General features: G+C 38.9%; 1 protein-coding gene across 26 annotated transcripts in view; it reads right to left on the bottom strand.

The window, feature by feature from the left end:
- Positions 1–1,649: 1,649 nt before the first annotated feature.
- The window catches only part of CNTLN (centlein), a 272,029-nt gene continuing 256,766 nt past the window's right edge, over positions 1,650–16,912 (bottom strand). For 15 of the 26 annotated variants that reach the window (XM_017806135.1, XM_017806130.1, XM_017806150.1 and 12 more), the window contains 5 exons: positions 15,512–15,697; positions 14,148–14,225; positions 9,943–10,033; positions 9,072–9,114; positions 6,741–8,202 (listed from right to left, as the gene is read on the bottom strand). In XM_017806135.1, the coding sequence (XP_017661624.1) occupies positions 8,163–8,202; positions 9,072–9,114; positions 9,943–10,033; positions 14,148–14,225; positions 15,512–15,697 (438 nt within the window). In that variant the 3' untranslated portion in view covers positions 6,741–8,162. Of the gene's footprint in view, positions 2,109–3,201; positions 3,725–4,709; positions 5,829–6,081; positions 6,164–6,740; positions 8,203–9,071; positions 9,115–9,942; positions 10,034–14,147; positions 14,226–15,511; positions 15,698–16,912 lie in introns of those variants that run through there. The other 11 variants (XR_001873364.1, XR_001873365.1, XR_001873367.1 and 8 more) reach the window with 11 other exon arrangements.

Genomic DNA, 16,912 nt, shown 5'->3' with positions numbered 1-16,912 from the left:
GGCAGCACCGCTACGGCTGGCTTTCCTGCTTCCTCTTTTCCAATGCTGACACAGTCCTCGGGGAACATGGCAATCTGAGGGTCCCTATTCCAGGCGCCACCTGCGGTGGCAGGAGTTCAGAAACAATGCACAGACGATCAATATGATCAAACGATGTTCAGTTTATTATTGAAATGGCTTAGCTTTTATACAGTCAGCTCCTTCCAGGTATGTGATTACAGCAAAGCAATTGGATAGCTCAGTCCATGCACGCACTTCATGCCTTTAGTTCATTGGTCCTGATGCCCTGTTCACTTGTCCGGATGTCATTCGTGCCACCTGAACTCCCTCCTACTGATCTGCCTTAGGGACTTTCCAGGGGACTTTCCAGTTTTCTCTTTATTGGTCACGTACACACACTATAAACACACAGTTTCACACAACTTAAACTGTAAACACACAGTTTCACACAACTTGCAATTATAAACTGTTCTTTTAATAACCTCCAAAGTTATGTCAAGTGAGGCCTCCCGCTCCTCAGAACTGGTCGTATGGATTGTTCACGAAGCGTCCATTGTCCTGCAAATACTCCACAGGGTTGTCCCCTCCCAGGTGCAGAATCCGGCACTTTCTCTTGCTGAATTTCATCTGGTTGGTGATTGCCCATCCTTCTAATTTGTTGAGGTCTCTCTGCAGGGCCTCTGTGCCTTTGAGGGAGCCAACAGCTCCTCCCAGTTTTGTATCATCTGCAAAGTTGCTCAGTATCCCTTCCAGTCCTGTGTTCAAGTCATTTATGAAGATGCTGAAGAGCACAGGGCCTAAGGTGGAGCCCTGTGGAACCCCACTAGTGACAGGTCACCCGTCTGATGTCACCCCATTCACTGTTACCCTCTGTGCTTGACCCATGAACCAACTGTTCACCCACCACATGATGCGTTTATCCAGCTGTGTGCTGGATGATTTGTCCAGCTGGATCCTGCGAGAGACAGTATTGAAAGCTTTACTGAAATCCTAAAAGATTATATCAACTGGCTTCCCTTGATCTACTAGTTGGATTACCTTGCCATGAAAGGAAATTGGGTTGGATAAGCAGGACTTTCATGAAGCTGTGCTGGCTGTGACCAATGACTGTGTTGTCTTTCAGGTGTTTTTCAATACATCACAGAATAATCTTCTCCATAACTTTATCAGGCACTTAAGTGAGACTGACAGGCCTGTAGTTTCCAAGGTCCTCATTTTTTTGCCCTTCTTGAAAACTGGGACAACATTCACCAGCTTCCAGCCAGCTGAGACGTCTCAGGATTCCCAAGGCTGCTCAAAAATCATTGAGAGGTTTTGTGATGACATCAGCCAGCTCTTTGAGGATTCTGTGATGAATTCCACCAGGTCCCATAGATTTCTAGGGATCCAGATGGAGCTGTAGATCCCGCACAATTTCAGGGTCGACTGGGAGATCATTCTCGCAGTCACAGTCCTCCAGCTCAGGGCACTGAGATCCCCTTGGTCCATCATCAGTGTTGAAGACAGAGGCAAAGAAAGCATTAAACATCTCTGCCTTGTGTCTGTCCCTGTTTGTGAGATGACCATCCTCATCCTGTAACAGGCCAATGATATTTCTATGCTGCCTATTGACATTAACATATTTGAAAAAACAATTTTTATTGTCCCCCACATTTCTGGCCAGTTGCAGCTCCAGTTGGGCTTTGGCTGCAGGGATTTTCTCCCTATAGCAGCAAGCAGCATCTCTGAATTCTTCCCATGTGACTTGACCTTGCTTCCACTGGGCATACACCATGCATTCTTGCCTTATGTCCAAGAGAAGATTCCTGTTTAGCCAAGCCAGCTTTCTGCCTCACCTGCTTGACTTCTGACATTTGGGAATTGTTGCTCCTGTGCCCTTAGGAGGTGATGGTTAAAAAGCGACCAGCACTGACGGACCCCAGCACCTGCCTGGAGTCTGCTCTCCTCATGTCCAGAGTTGAGGTTTTACTGGCACTTTTCCTCCATCAATGGAGTTTTTAAACTCGATCACTTCATGGTCACTGTGGTCAAGACAGCCACCCATCTCCACTTCACTCATGATATCTACTCTCTTGACAAGGAGAGCATCTTTCCTAGTCGGCAAGGACCTGTCGGAAAGGACCATAGGACCTGTTCCATAAAGTTGTCAATCATTTTTTTTAGGAATCTTCTGGCCTAGGTTGTACTAGCTTTGTGAGGCTCCCAATTAATTTCTGGCAAGTTGAAGTACCCCACAAAGACAAGGGCATTTGACCTGGAAGTGTCCCTCAGTTCCTCAAAGAATAAATTTTTGGTGTCATTGTCCTGGCTGGGAGGTCTATAGCAGACTCCAACAGTTACATCCATGTTATTTTCTTTCCCCTTGATCTTACCCAGAGGCTCTCAACTGTGCCATTCCCAACTGTGAGCTCCATACATACGGTGCCACTCTTCCACCTCTTCTGCCCTGCCTATCCCTCCTGAAGAGCTTGAAACCCATCTAACAGGACAATCCAGCTCCAGTCACAAGTCTCATCCCATTAGGGTTCACTTATGCCAGTGATGTCAAATCCCTGGGACTGGGCCAAAGCTTCAAGCTCCTCTTGTTTGTTATGCTGTGTGTGTTAGTCTAGAAACATTTCAGGTGTGGTACATTGTAGCCAACACCTTGTGAGGCAGATTGAGGGATCCCATGAGTGCTGATTTTCTCGAGTTTTGGCACAGCATCCCATCGCTCATCTCTGGCAAGGCTGGTTTTGTCCCTTTCCCCCTCCCAATTTAGTTTAAAGCTCTGTCAACAAGCCTTGCTGGCTCCTGTGCTAGAACTCTGTTTCCTTTCTGAGATAGGTGCATCCTGTCAGGTGTCAGTAGACCAGGTGTTGAGTAGATCATCCCATGGGCAACAAATCCAAAATTTTTCCAATCACATCAACCTCAGAGGCACTCGTTGACCTGATGGATCTGCCTATTCCTATCAATATTATTCCTTGTTATTGGAAGGATCTAGGAAATCACTGCCTGTGCTCCTGATCCCTCTACCAATCGTCCCAGGGCCCTGAAGTCTCTTTTGATTGCCCTTTGTTATCGTGTCACTGCCAGTTTGAACAACCAATAGCTGACAGTAATTATAGGGCCTTACTGGACTAGAGAGTTTTCTAGTAACGTCCCTTACCCAAGCCTCTGAGAGACAGCAAACTTCCCTGTGAGTTGGATCTGGTCTGCATATCAGGCCCTCCGTTCTCCTTAGTACGGAGTCTCCTATAATAACTATCCTTCTTTCCCTCTTGACAGAAAAGGTCTTGATGCAGGATACAGGTGGTGGTTTCAGGAGGCCCCTCTATCCCAGAAGGACCTTTGGCTACCTCATCAGCTGTCTGGCCTTCTAGTGCTGGAGCGTCATACCTGTTCTAGAAGGCACCAGTTCCATCTGTCAGATTCTGAGGAGGAGGAACCTTTCTCCTGGTATGTGCAGTGATCATCTCCCATCCTTCATCTTTAACAAACTCTTGACCATCTTTAACAACTCTTTAACAACTCCCTTAACTACTTACATTGTAGGCTTCCAAGTCCACCTGCTTCTCCACTACAGTGGAGGTTCTAGAATCCCGAGAGTCTTGAGGCTGTAGCATCTCTGAATGTAATCAGTCTCTCTCTTGCTCATTTGCTCAAATACTACAAAGCCTGTTCACTTCCTCCTGTAGCTCCTTCACCTGGCAACACGGCTCTTTCAACCACAGCACACCTTCTGCAAAATAACTGTTTGTTGACACCTTCACTGCTATGACACCCTCACTATTGTATCACATCCCTGTTTGCCCACTCCTGTTTCCAGTGCCCTGGGTCAGCCCCACTCCCTAGAGCCATTTAAATTCCCCTTGGTTGCTCCTGGCAATGTCCCCTCCTCTCCCCATGGCTGCTCTAGCCATCCAGGTCATGGGGCTGCTGTTTGCGTGCTCCTGGACTCAGGAATCCCTGCCTTGTACAGCCAGCTCACATGCCCTAGACTTCCTCACTTACAGCTGCCTGAGCCTCAGTGACTCTTTTGAGAGGGTCAGAACATCTAAACAACTTTGAAGCTCTATACAATGCTGTATATTTCACATCTATGTATGTATGGTCATGTATGCATGCGAGCATACATACACGTGTGTGTGCGTATAGAACAACTTTTATACATACACACAGAGACACACATATATATATGTATAAAAGCTGTTCTGTTTTAGAGTCTCACCCTTGTGTCACTGCACTGTATGGTAATGGCTGTAGACAGCCAACCTATTTCACAAGCACAGAGATCAGCTATTGCTGCCCGAGGGACAAGTCTGTCCGACACAGCACTTCAGGGGCTGCAGTAATCAAATGTTCCAGCCTGGCTGCGTGGGGGTCCAGCACAGGCCGCTCACGGCAGCCAGCACTGAGCCCATTTTTTGTGAAAGTTTGCCATCTAGAGGCCATATCAGGAAGCACCAGCATAGAAAACTACCTTAATAAAAGAAAAACGGACTAAGTGGCTTTTCTGGTTGTTCGTAGGTACAGTTAGTTCAAAACAGCACTGCATTTAATATATTTCATGTTTAGCTTTCTTGGAAATATCATCTTGAAAGCCTTGAGCTAATGCTTCTCCCTAAACCAGAATCAGTTCTTCATGAAATTTGTAACATGCATGTGTAATGAGCCTGGTTCTAGTGTAAGGGGATTTTTAAAATATTCATAAAACAACATCAAAATAATTAATTTTAATCCTTTTACAGAAATAAAAATTTTTGAGAGACCATCTCTTCTGCTGGTGGAGTAAAGATCAAATCAGCAGTAAAAACAAGTATGTTTATTGCACACAGAATTCCACACTTGTGAAAGGCAAAAATTTGTTCTCTTTGTAATATCACCCTTTTTATTCTCCTTACAAAAATATCTCAAACTATATGTTTGGGGTTTTTTTCACTGAAAAAATGCTGACTGATATTTTCATTTTCATTTGTGTTTATCAAATTAGAGAAGTTGAATGAAAATACCATTAAAATACCTTTAAAAGATTAAGAAAGATCTTGAAAGATATTTGGCAACCTTTCCAGCAAAGTTTTCAGAAAGACTAGCAGTGTTATAACTTCAGGAACACCTGTGAATAAATCTGGCTTCAGTGGGTTTAAGGATTTTGTTTTGCTCTCTGTCTTCAGATGAAGTAGATAATTGGGTTCTGCACCATTCACTGCTCTTGTTTACTCTTGGGTCAAGAAAAGACATCTTGCCATACCCAGTTGCCCAGGAGATACAGCAATTTGCAGGGCCAGTAAAGCAAGATGTGTAAGTTTTGAGAAAAAAGTAGCAGGCTGAGTTCTCTCCTTTTGAGGTGTATTTTCTACGTGAATTAGCATTTACACCAAGACACTGTAAATCCTACTTCTACTGTTCTGATTAGTACAACCAGGTGTTACTTCAGTGCATTTTGTGCTTTCAAAATTGTACAGATGTATATTAGTCGTAACAAAGACATCTTCTCTCTACAAAGCCTGCACTAGTGTTCACTGCCAATGCATTTAAAGAAAAATAATTTTGAACTTTGCATTGATTTGAAGCAATTTCTGTCTTCAGGAATCAAATACCACACTGCTTCCTAATAGAAATTTAATTAATTCTTCGTGTTCAACAATTAGTTAGTTCATAGTTTCTATGTCTGTATTGAACACGCATATTGACAGTTCTTTATGTGAAGAGGACACACTTTGCAAAGATAGGTCTTAGCAATATCATAGAGTTTGCTTCATGAGAGAACTGTACTCTTCTACCAGTTTCTTCTTCTCATTTAATTTTTCCAGTACGACATCCATTAAGTGTGAGGCAAAAGGAAACTGAAAAAGAAACATAGTAAGAAAAATGATCATTGGACTTCATTTTCCTCATGTGAAAGACATTTATTAAATATCTTTAAACTATCAGATAACATTTAGTTCTGACAATTACCACACACAGATGTATCTGATCTTTAAAGTTCATCTGCTCGGTTAGTGTCTGAAAATTTGCTCTCTATCATAAAAATGATATAAAAGCAGAGTAAAATGAAAAAAGATAAACTCCTTATTGAACAATTCATGCTTTACTGACCATGTTAATGATGTAAACTGCAGTACCAGCATCTCTGTCATTTCTCTTCAATCAGCTGATCAATAAAAGGTTACAGTCACCTCTAGGGCATGCAGAAATGGTAGTATATGAGTGTATGTTCACTACTCTCAGGAGGATGAGACAGAACTACCAGTATAATTTTCAGTGCTGTGTCAATTGCCTTAGACTCACACATGAAAACTTGTATAATAAACAAACAAACAAAGACCCAAACCCCCAAACTACCCCCACCACCAAAACACCAAAATAAAACAAAACCAAAAAAAAAAAATCCCCAAACACAAACCCACAAAAAACCAGTCAAAGCAAAATAAAACCTCAAACCTCCAAGTGCATTAATTGGAATAAGCCACAAACGTCTGCCTCTCTAAAACATGATACCAAAAAATTGTAGCCTGCAGAAGAGGAGACTGAGGGGAGACGTCATTGCAGTCACGACTTCCTCATGAGGGGAAGAAGAGAGGCAGGCACTGATCTCTCCTCTGTGGTGACCAGTGACAGAACCCAAGGGAATGGCCTGAAGTTGTGTCAGAGCAGGTTTAGGTTGGATATTAGGAAAAGGTTCTTCACTCAGAGGGTGTTTGGGCACTGGAACAGGCTCCTCAGGGAAGTGGTCACAGCACCAAGCCTGCCAGAGTTCAAGAAGTGTTTGGATGATACTCTCAAGCACATAGTGTGACTCTTGGGGATGGTCCTGTGTAGGGCTAAGAGTTTGACTTGACGATTCTTGTGGGTCCCTTCCAACTCTGAATATTCTGTGATTCTGTGATATCTACAGAGAAAAATGAAGCCCTCTTTTCTAACTCCTCTGTATAAGAGTTGTATTTGCATAACTGATGCCTTAAAAGAAAGATATTTGGTATATTTTTCAGTGTCATCTCCTTAATGCTTAAGGGGTTTTCTTTCACAGTCTTGATGTGTCAGTTCACTGTTTGCTGGGAAGTATTTTTAAAGGTGGTATAGAACACTGGTCATGGCAGCGCCACTCAGAGTGGCCAGTGCTGTGCCACAGAGGAGAGCAAGGCAGTTTTTGTTCACTGTCGAAAAGTCTCTATCAGCTTCACAGAGCTCTGTCAGCTTCCTTGAACTCCTGGAGAGACCAGTGGTGACTGAGGGATCAGCCCCACACCAGCAGTTAACAGCTTTTTCTCATATCAGAAGGAGAGAGAATTTTACCTTAATAAGGCCACCAGAAAAAAATTTGGTAAAATATAGCATTTGGTGAAACAAGCCAATCACCTGCTTGTGCTTTTCACAACTGTAGTTGAATGCAATACTTTTTCAACTAGAATTCCTGTCTAGTTCAGTGTTGCTGCCCTGATTTTATTTTTTCACTTTTTTATTCCATTTTAAAGAGAAAATTATATAGTACCTACGCCAGATGGAGTACTGCCTGTTTCCTAGATATATGAAACAAAAATTACAAAAGAAACAAATAAAAAACCCAGATATAAAAGTACATAAAATACAAATGCTGATGTAATGTGTGAACTGATATACAGATATGAATCTCTATACTGAAATTTGCAATTACTAACAAGTCAGAAAAAAAGTCTAAAATGGTAGCAAGGAAAATCTTATCAATAGCAATCATCCATTGTGAAGTGTCTATAATGGCAATTCTGCATGTTGCTGAACAGTCACTTTGTAGTTACAGAAAAAGGACAATAATACACATTATTTCTCTTTTCTACAGGAAATGGAGTTTTAAAGGGCTGGTACTTCTGGCCAGACATGTCTCCATCTGTCATAAATAACTTATGCCTATGGTAAGAATTTTCTAGTAGTCATCTACACCTGTCAGTTTTCTCCTGTGTGCTATTGTGATGACTTTTGGGGGAATAGAGGGATCGAATTCACTGAGCACAAATCTATTCAGCGTAATATAAGACATAATCTTACCTGACATTCTGTGAGACTTATTTGCTATCATGCTTTAAAAACACAGACTCCAGCATCCTGTTCACTCTAATTGCTCTCTCTCTTTGTCTAAATATGTTTTCTTCGAGAACACTATATCATTACTTCAAAGTCTCTAATTCTTCTGGCCTAGCTTGACTTCATTCATTTCTGATAGATTTCACCTCCTTAATGTTGTACCTGAGATGAATGGTTTCTTATTGATGTCTCTGGCTCATATAATTCTTGCTAAATTTTACTTGCTGATCACTTCTCTCTGTGGCTTCCACGTGACAGCTAAGTGATATTTTAAGAACCCTTTCCATTTAAATGACTCATTTAAATCAAGAACATTTGGAAGTGGAACATTATGTCATTCTTTCAACATTTGTTGTTTTCAGAGAAAGTACTGTATGGTTCTATCTGGTTTTCTTTCTATACAGACACCCAGAACTGGATGATCTCTAGAGTCTTCATCTTTAATAGGAGCCTGTAAGATTTACTTTTAATGATGGCTCTGTAATTATACTGGGAAGCTTTCCTTTACATTTTTCTCTAGAACTTCACAACTTTTGAAGATGTCTCTATTTATCCCAGCTTCCAAACCTGCCATGTGCTTGGGGAAAGCTTTGGAAGTTCAGTGAGTGCAAAGTGCACACCTAAAGAGTCAAAACTTGTTTATACCATGACAGTTAGATATTTTAATACACAATGGTACTTCTTTCAAATGCTTTATAATTATCTGTGCCACAATCCATCTAACTGAATGGGCAGTGATCCTAAATCAGTACATTATGGTAGGCTTTAAGAGAAGCAGTATTTAATTGACTTCATTTCACAACATTTGAAAGCGCAAGCTTTAAATCCACTACCTGTGTATTTAAAGAATTTTATTTATTTATACATCTTTCCAGACTTACAGATTTATTCTCTGATACTAGAAAGCCGTATGAATGAAAAGCATATTTCTTACACAACTTATTAGACAGATACCTTGGTGTATGGATATATGTAAGGTAATATGATCCTAAAAAGTCAGAAATGGTGACAGTTAATTCTGTTTCTCTCACCTATTTATTCTGACCTTAAGTTTGCTTCTTTTGGATATCCCTTCTGTGAAAAACAAACTAGTAATACTTATCGACCTTACACCACATGACTGAGTCTCCCTCAACACAAGTGTATAAATATACACATATTTGCCCATGAAAAGACTTATAATGAATGCAAGGCAACGTTGTTGTTCTGATGAGACACAGTGTCTCCATTCGCAGAGTGTAGCATTACTTGTCTTCTGCTTTACAAAATCTAAAATGTGCTATCATAAAAATAAAGGTATTTAAATTTTAGAGTACATAAATTAGTGGTTACAACTATTTTAAATCTCCCCATATGGATCATCAGTATAATACACTTGCCCAAGAAAACTATTCAAATGCACTGCAGAGCTGATTTAAATTGAAGTAAGTGAACCACAAAAAAATAATTTGAAATAAAACTAGAAACTCAGACCAATAACCAAAGCCTCCTAATTTCACCATAAAATAAAAGTCAAAGTTAAAAAAAAAATAAATTAGAGAAATGCTTCACTTCATTGTTGTTCCTGACTTCTTTGTTCTTATTCTGCTTTGTGATGACTGTATATACCTGATTATATAAAGATGTGTGGGCCCATCTGTATTCTTATTCTGAGTAATCAAGCCAATTTCTCCTCGTTTTCAGTTCAGAACAAGTGATGTAACATGGTTTTGTTACATCAATCTGATAAAACACAGATTTATACTGCAGTGGACTGTCAATGCACAGGACTAAGTTCTTACTCTTGTAGTGAGAACAAAATCATGGTTACTTTCTGATGGTCTGATGTCAATGCCAGTGGTGCCCACAATATGGTTTAGACTACGCTGGTGCTGCTTTTTAAGGTGTAGGTACTTGAAATACCTGGTGATGAGTTGCAGTGGTGAGTGTGTGCAGCTACTTGTGCACGGGTCAATATGTGGGTGTGATCAGAGGACAGGCAGTGAGTAGAGACCTGTTCAAAGAAAAGACAGACTGGAGACAGTCTAATGAAAGCAAAGCAGGTGAGTTCCAACTGGAAGAATTTGAAAGGAAACAACCATAGCTGTAGGTGTCCATTTCCAGATGACAGCAAAACAAATCTGTATTGGGAAGCCAGTGCAAATCCTAAAAAGGGGCTGGGGAAAATCCCTACTGATGATTAGTGAACATACTGTTCCAAAACCTGTTCTAGAAATGGGTTACATACATACTTACAGAATGCCCACAGAACAGAGGGAAGGGAGCCTTTGTGGAAGTTTTCACCATTGGAATATGATATTTAGATTCATAATGAAGTCAAAAGAGTAAAGATTTTACTAGGCAGCTTTGTTTATGTGATATCCCTAGGAGTACATGAGAAGCGAGAGAAGGCAAGCAGATCTCATAGGGACATACTAAATCAATGCTGTCATTTGCTTCACTGCTTGGAAAAGTTAGATAGATGTTTGCATTTTACTAAAAAATAGTTCTTGAAGACTTCAGGCAGCAATCTGGGTTGGGCTAACATGCTGTACTCACATACGAAATTATTAATGGATTGTTCTGAGATGATGTTCCTTACAATCAGTCACAATGACTGAAAGCTGAGAGTGGCATAAAAAATCATGTTTAAGTTACATGAAATAAAAGTCATCCTCTTGCTTTAGCTATGTAAGTTTCCTATGATGAGAAAAAAATAGAGAAGACTGCTATTTTGTTTGGGGATTTTTGGGGTGTGTGTTTATATTTGTAAAAAGAGAGAGCTGTTCAATTAATAAGACACACACACAGACGTAAGGGATAAAGTGGGTAAAAGCCCCACCACTTGCCTTGCAAGCAGTAAACGCACAAACATATTGAGATAACCATATTTGTTCCCTCCCAGATACCATAAACCATTGAAAGCTCAAAAGTCTATATTGTCATACCTCTCCCAACTTCTCCTGAGCTCAAATAGTAATGCATAATGAGTCTGATGCCTCTACTCATATTCAGGTAGCAGCTATCTGCATGCACTCATGTGAAACCTCTCTACATTCAGGTTCTTCATAGGCAAGCGAACCATTTTCTTTTTATCCTAATGGCAATTATTAAGATGATTTATTTTTATTCTTTAGTGAAAACACTCTAGGGTATTACCATATAAATACAGAAAAGCAACAGAAAAACCCCACTTCTTGGCCATTCAAACGTAGATTTAGACAGTAAGTGATTTTTCCCAGCTCTGCCAAATTCATAACATGACTGTACTTTCATATTATATGATCTGTATTTACGTAATAACATCCCAATGTAGAGATGTCTCTTCCAAATCATAAGCTTCTTAGCAGTGGTATAATTTCTTGACATGTGTTTCTATAGTAGTCGACAAAATAAAGACACAAACTCTGACTGGTGCCTGTGAGTGTCAGGAATGCAAAAATATTTATCACTAAAATATTAATATTCTTGTAAAGCTGACGGATATTAGACATTTTCAAGTCATAAGAGCATGGAAAATAAAGGTACAGATGAAGTGAAAATAGAGGTGTGCTATCCTTTATCATTACACTTCAGGAAAATCTATAAAATGACAGTAAAAAGCAACTAGTGCTTCCCTCAGTCCCCCCCAAAATTCTAATGCAGCAGTAAAATGGCGTATGTCAGTAATAAAAATAAAACGTCTATGACATTTTAAATGTTATCGTACTGTCACAGCGGAATAAAATTAGTTTGAAGAATGATCTAAAGGGATATGATGCAGTTCATTATGTATAACAGCAATAGCAGCAGTTTCCCAGTGTTCATAAAAGTTTCTCCATTAAATTTACCTCCAGTCAATAATTAGGAGTCCACAAATAAACCTAGGCAATTAAATCAATACTGCTGGGCAATTATGTTCCAAAGTCCTGGCTCAATGGCACAAATAGACACTATATCAAACTGCAGTGTTAGGAGATCTGATGCACTTTTCAACAGAACCTTTACTCAGAAAAATAGAAAAGGGCAATCCTGCATCTTTGTTCAAGATTGCAAATGGCACACAGTTTGCCAACATGTAACACTAAGTAGCCAGTCTGTTATGAGCAAAGTCTGACAGAAAGCTTACATTTCAGCATGAGTTTTAGTTTTCTGATCAGAAGAATTACCAAAGCTTACTAAAAGAAACCACAACCAAGCTCTACAAGATACGAGTAAAGCATTTTAAAGGGCATAGAGCTTTTCCATGAGCTGCTCCCAAATACAGAGGAATAAATCTTAACAATTTCCATCTATGTGCCTTAACATGTACAGAAATGAAAAGCACAGCTGGCTGCTCCTAAAAAGCACTATAATCCTCTCACAATTCTAAAAATGGGCTGCTTGCCACAAAATTACTTACACCCTCAGTGTTCCTCCTAAGGAACCCACAAGATGGAGCAAAAATCACTGAAAATCACAATTACTTGTACACAACTTATACAGCTAAGAGCAATGAGCTCTTCTATCCCTAGTTGACTCTGCAATCCTAATATAGCTTGTTTCATAGTCAATAATTCCTTCACTCTCCATGCCCTGGTTTTTGCTGTCTGTCTATAGCAGATAAAGAGAAGTGATAAAATTCTGCTATGAAGTTTTTACTGATTTACCAAAGAATGATAACAAAAGATAGAGCAAGAAGTCTTCATTATATTCCATAAATCTGATTCCTGCTTTAGAGCTCGTAATACGTACAAAATCTTGAAATGTATAGATTTTGAAAAAAATTCTTAAAATTAAGGCAATTAAATGAATATGAATAATTGTGCTTTTACTGCTGAGTTTCATGAGGTTTAATTAAAATGCCAGTATATCTGACAAAGCCAGTAAAAGCACGCTGATATTTCCATCTCCTCTGCTGCAGCAATTACGCAGTCTTAATGGCAGTAAGTTTTGATAATGAAAGAGGGAAAACCTGTCATTTCTTAAAATCTGGTCACAAGATACAATCTAGACACAAAAGCTGTTCATGATAAAATGTATGATGTGTATGTTCCCCTGAAATGGCTTTCAAAATATTTTCAATCATTTGCATTCTTAACTGTTATTAACTACATCGCTAATGGACCCATGCTAGTGAATATGCATTAGGAACACTGTATTTATAAATCAAATTTTATTTCCTTTCAGACATCAGCTATCCATCATCTAAATAAAGGAGACAACTAAAAATATAATGGAAAAGTTTCAAGAGTCGGTATATGTTGTCAGTGATGTCCAAACAAAAACTGACTATGGCTACAAAAGCTGGGCTCTCACCTGCCAATAAACTGCCCTTGATCACTTACAAGAGGGGAGCATCCCAGCAGATTCTGTGTGTATTAAAAAAAAAGACTTGAAAGAGAAGAAAAAGTATCACACAGGTCACAGCAGCAGTCTCAATGGACCCCGCAGGGATTTCTACTAGTCTCAGACTTGTCATCCTCTATGCAGCTTTCCTCTCTGCCCAGAAAATGTCGATAGGAAAATGTTTGAGGGGCCTCTGGTGGAAATTTTTTCATTCTTTCTGCATTGACAGGATGCCAAATCAATATTTACTTCCCACTAACAAGCTGCTCGAGGTCTCAGTAGAAAATATTGTAGAGAATGCGAGAAGACACGATAATAAACAGCTGTCTGGCTATGAGGAAAACATGAATTGACTAGAAACAGGTCCGCAGTAAAAGGTCATCGAAACCCATGAACTCCTCAGGTGTCCATAACAACTAGTAACTTTAAAGGCACATAAAAAAAAGTCTCTTTTTCCTAAGAGGTATGAGAGAATGGATCATTTTCACTCTAGCAAGCAGTACACACTGTTTCAATAATTCAATTAACATTTGCCAAGATCTGTGCTGGTTTTCTCCAGCATTGTTTCACTGGTTTCAGCTGTTAAGTTATCACAAATCCTAGAGTAACATTTCTTCAGTTTTATGCAGTGACTCTTCCTTTAAAAGAAATAAAAACAAAATGCTACGAAACAAGGATTTCACATTGCCTTATCACAGTATAGTTTGGGACCATCGATGGTAACATAATAACAAATGCAATGTATTAATTACAACCTAAAACCACTTAGCTACTCAGAGTACAAAATTATAATTCATTAAGGGAAGATATAAATTGAGCACCTGTGCTTCCGTAAGTTTCTGTATACGCTGCAGCCATTCTTTATCTTTTTCAAATTCCATTTTTGTCTTTGCTGTTTCCTAAAAAATAGAAACACATAAGAAACAATAAAGGAAATGTGTAATTGGGTATACATTAAATAAAAAGCATGTGGAAGTGGGAACTATGCTTGCAAAATTAGTTATCTGAAGCATATCCACCAAGTATCAGTGCTCTGTTAAATTTATAAACCCACCCTTGTCTGTGCATGTCCCTAAAAACGTGCATGGCACGCTCTCTTTATATGAATATACAGGTCTATGTATGATCTACGTCTAAATTTTATGAGTTCAACATAATGGTGCCTGAGTCTATGCACTGATAAATGGAATATGTAGTGTATGTGTAGTGCAAATTCATCACCTGTGCTTTAAATTTGTTTTCTATTTATAGTTGAGTAAATTTGTGTTTTAACATGTATGCACAGTGGCGACTACAACAAAAGACAAAGGATGTAGAAATTACTCTGAGAATGAGGTAAGTGTGGAACAATTCTGCCAAAGAGAATCGCTTTACAGGGCATATATGTATAAATGTTAGTAAAGAGGGCAGGGATCAGTCCATTATATTTGTATTCATGAATGTAATCCATATCAGTGCATACACATACCACGCACTGCTGTTTAACCAACGTGAAAACTCTCTTTTGTGGCTTCTTTAATATAAAGCTCCAATAAGATTGAATCTAAGTCATCACCAGAGTACTGTTACAGGCCAATATTGGTCAACTCCTAGACACTTATTAAAGCAACTGTACGGGCTTTTTCATGTATTATTTGATCAGTCCTAAATAAATATGGATAAGAAATCCTATTACTGTATCTATTTAATAGAGGGTGATTTGATGAAACACTATCAAATATTTCATAGTAAAATGTATGATAGAATCAACAAAAAAAGGCAATGGATTTCCCCAGAAACCATCTGTCTACCAGAAATACCTTTAATAGGTATCACAATTCAAGAAAGGAAGCATCAACGAAATCAATCTGTCACAGCAAGACGCATTCTAATTTTGTTTTCATTAATGTGGAAGTCTATTTATAATGTACAGCCCTGCCAAATAGTCTCATGAAAAAGGAAAATACTGTCTCTACATCCACATGCTCAAACCAGTATGTTTATATTTGTGCATGCCTGAAGTCTTGCCACCTTATGAGTCTCTAACCTGACCTTATTATTTAAATTAAATCGTTCTGTGATTTATGTGCTAGATGCTGCCCAATGAAATTTCAGTCTTTACCTGGAAATCCTTTTCCTCAAGAATGGAAATATACAGCATCTTCTCATCTAGCTCCGTTTTACTGATGTCCTTAAAATAACTTACCTCCTCGTCTTCTACATCTAGTATCTCCTCAAGATCAGTTGTTGAAACATTAAGGATAGATGCTGCCAACTGAACAGACTCTTGGGAAAGACAGTTTTTACATGCTTTCATCTTGCCCACTTTTTTTGCCTTTTTGATTTTTGTTCTCAGCTCTTGTATGCTGTGTTGTAACTCTCTGCTGAGAGTCTAGAAGACACAAGCAAAAAATATTCCACTGTAATTTTTCTTATAGTACAAAACATATGGAAAAAGCAATATCATTTAGCCTAAGCTTCTTTAGACAGGAATTATCTTCGTTCTCTGTTATTGGTTCAACAGAATATGTGTTGGAATACTAAATAACACGCTATTTACAACACAAAATATGAATTAATACAACAAAACAAAAATGTTCTTAAATATAAGTATGTTTTTATATGTCTTTAGCAAAATAACTACACTCATAATGCCATCAGAAGTAAGACAAAGCAGATTCCACAGAATCAATCAAAATCCTTTCCCAATGCAGTCTATCAGAAATGTTCTTGAAATAAAAAGAGAAATGTCAGGCTTTACTGCAGTCAAATTGAGATTTTTTTTAAAGCTTACTGATACCTCACTGCATGCAGAAACACCAGTACATCTCTTTATTCAAAACATGAAATTTTTGTTCCCACCAAGACAAGGTAATTCAAAACTATCCTGGCTACCAATTCTTCCCGATATAATTTCTACAATTTAAATCATCACAGTAGTGGTAATCCACTGTTGATATGCAGCACAACCTTGGAAAACAGAAGTACACAGTATTCAAGGCTTGCATAAGAGAGTTGCATTCTCTATGCAGCTGGCCCTACCAATGGCCTGGCCAGGCCAGGCAGTCTCTTTGCAAGAGTGCTCTTTGCAGATAGTAGCTGTTTTATACAGATACCACCTGAGATGCCAGACCAGAACCATGGCTCTGACAAAGTACGAAGCAGAGGTTCAAACAGAAGCCTCAATTTTACATCCCCTTTCTGCTGCTGAAGATACGACTAAAAATTGTACTTGCAGTTAAAGAGAAAGAAGAAATCCAGCAGGCCTGAGGCCACTCTCCTTTGTTTATTTCAAAGCAGAATAAAATAAATAGCATGAAACATCCTGCTGAAAAGACTTCGTTGATCTGAATGAAACCTGAATGGAATCCCAACCTAATTTTGGCTTTTGTTCCCCAACACCACACAAGTACCAAGCTTCAATAGTACTTTCCACAGCTGAACATGAACCAAACTGTACAAAAAAGAACCAATGCTTCAAGTTCCTACCTCTCCTATACCTTAAGTTCTCTGGTTCCGTGAAATAACACTAAGCATTAGTATAAATCATCAGTTGTATAACAGAAGTTATTTTGTTTTAATATTTATATAATAATGGCCAGTCTTC

This window comes from Lepidothrix coronata, unplaced genomic scaffold, assembly GCF_001604755.1.
Source record: "Lepidothrix coronata isolate B3197 unplaced genomic scaffold, Lepidothrix_coronata-1.0 Scaffold14, whole genome shotgun sequence".
Taxonomy (NCBI): domain Eukaryota; kingdom Metazoa; phylum Chordata; class Aves; order Passeriformes; family Pipridae; genus Lepidothrix; species Lepidothrix coronata.
This window is presented reverse-complemented; position numbering and strand designations above follow the sequence as displayed.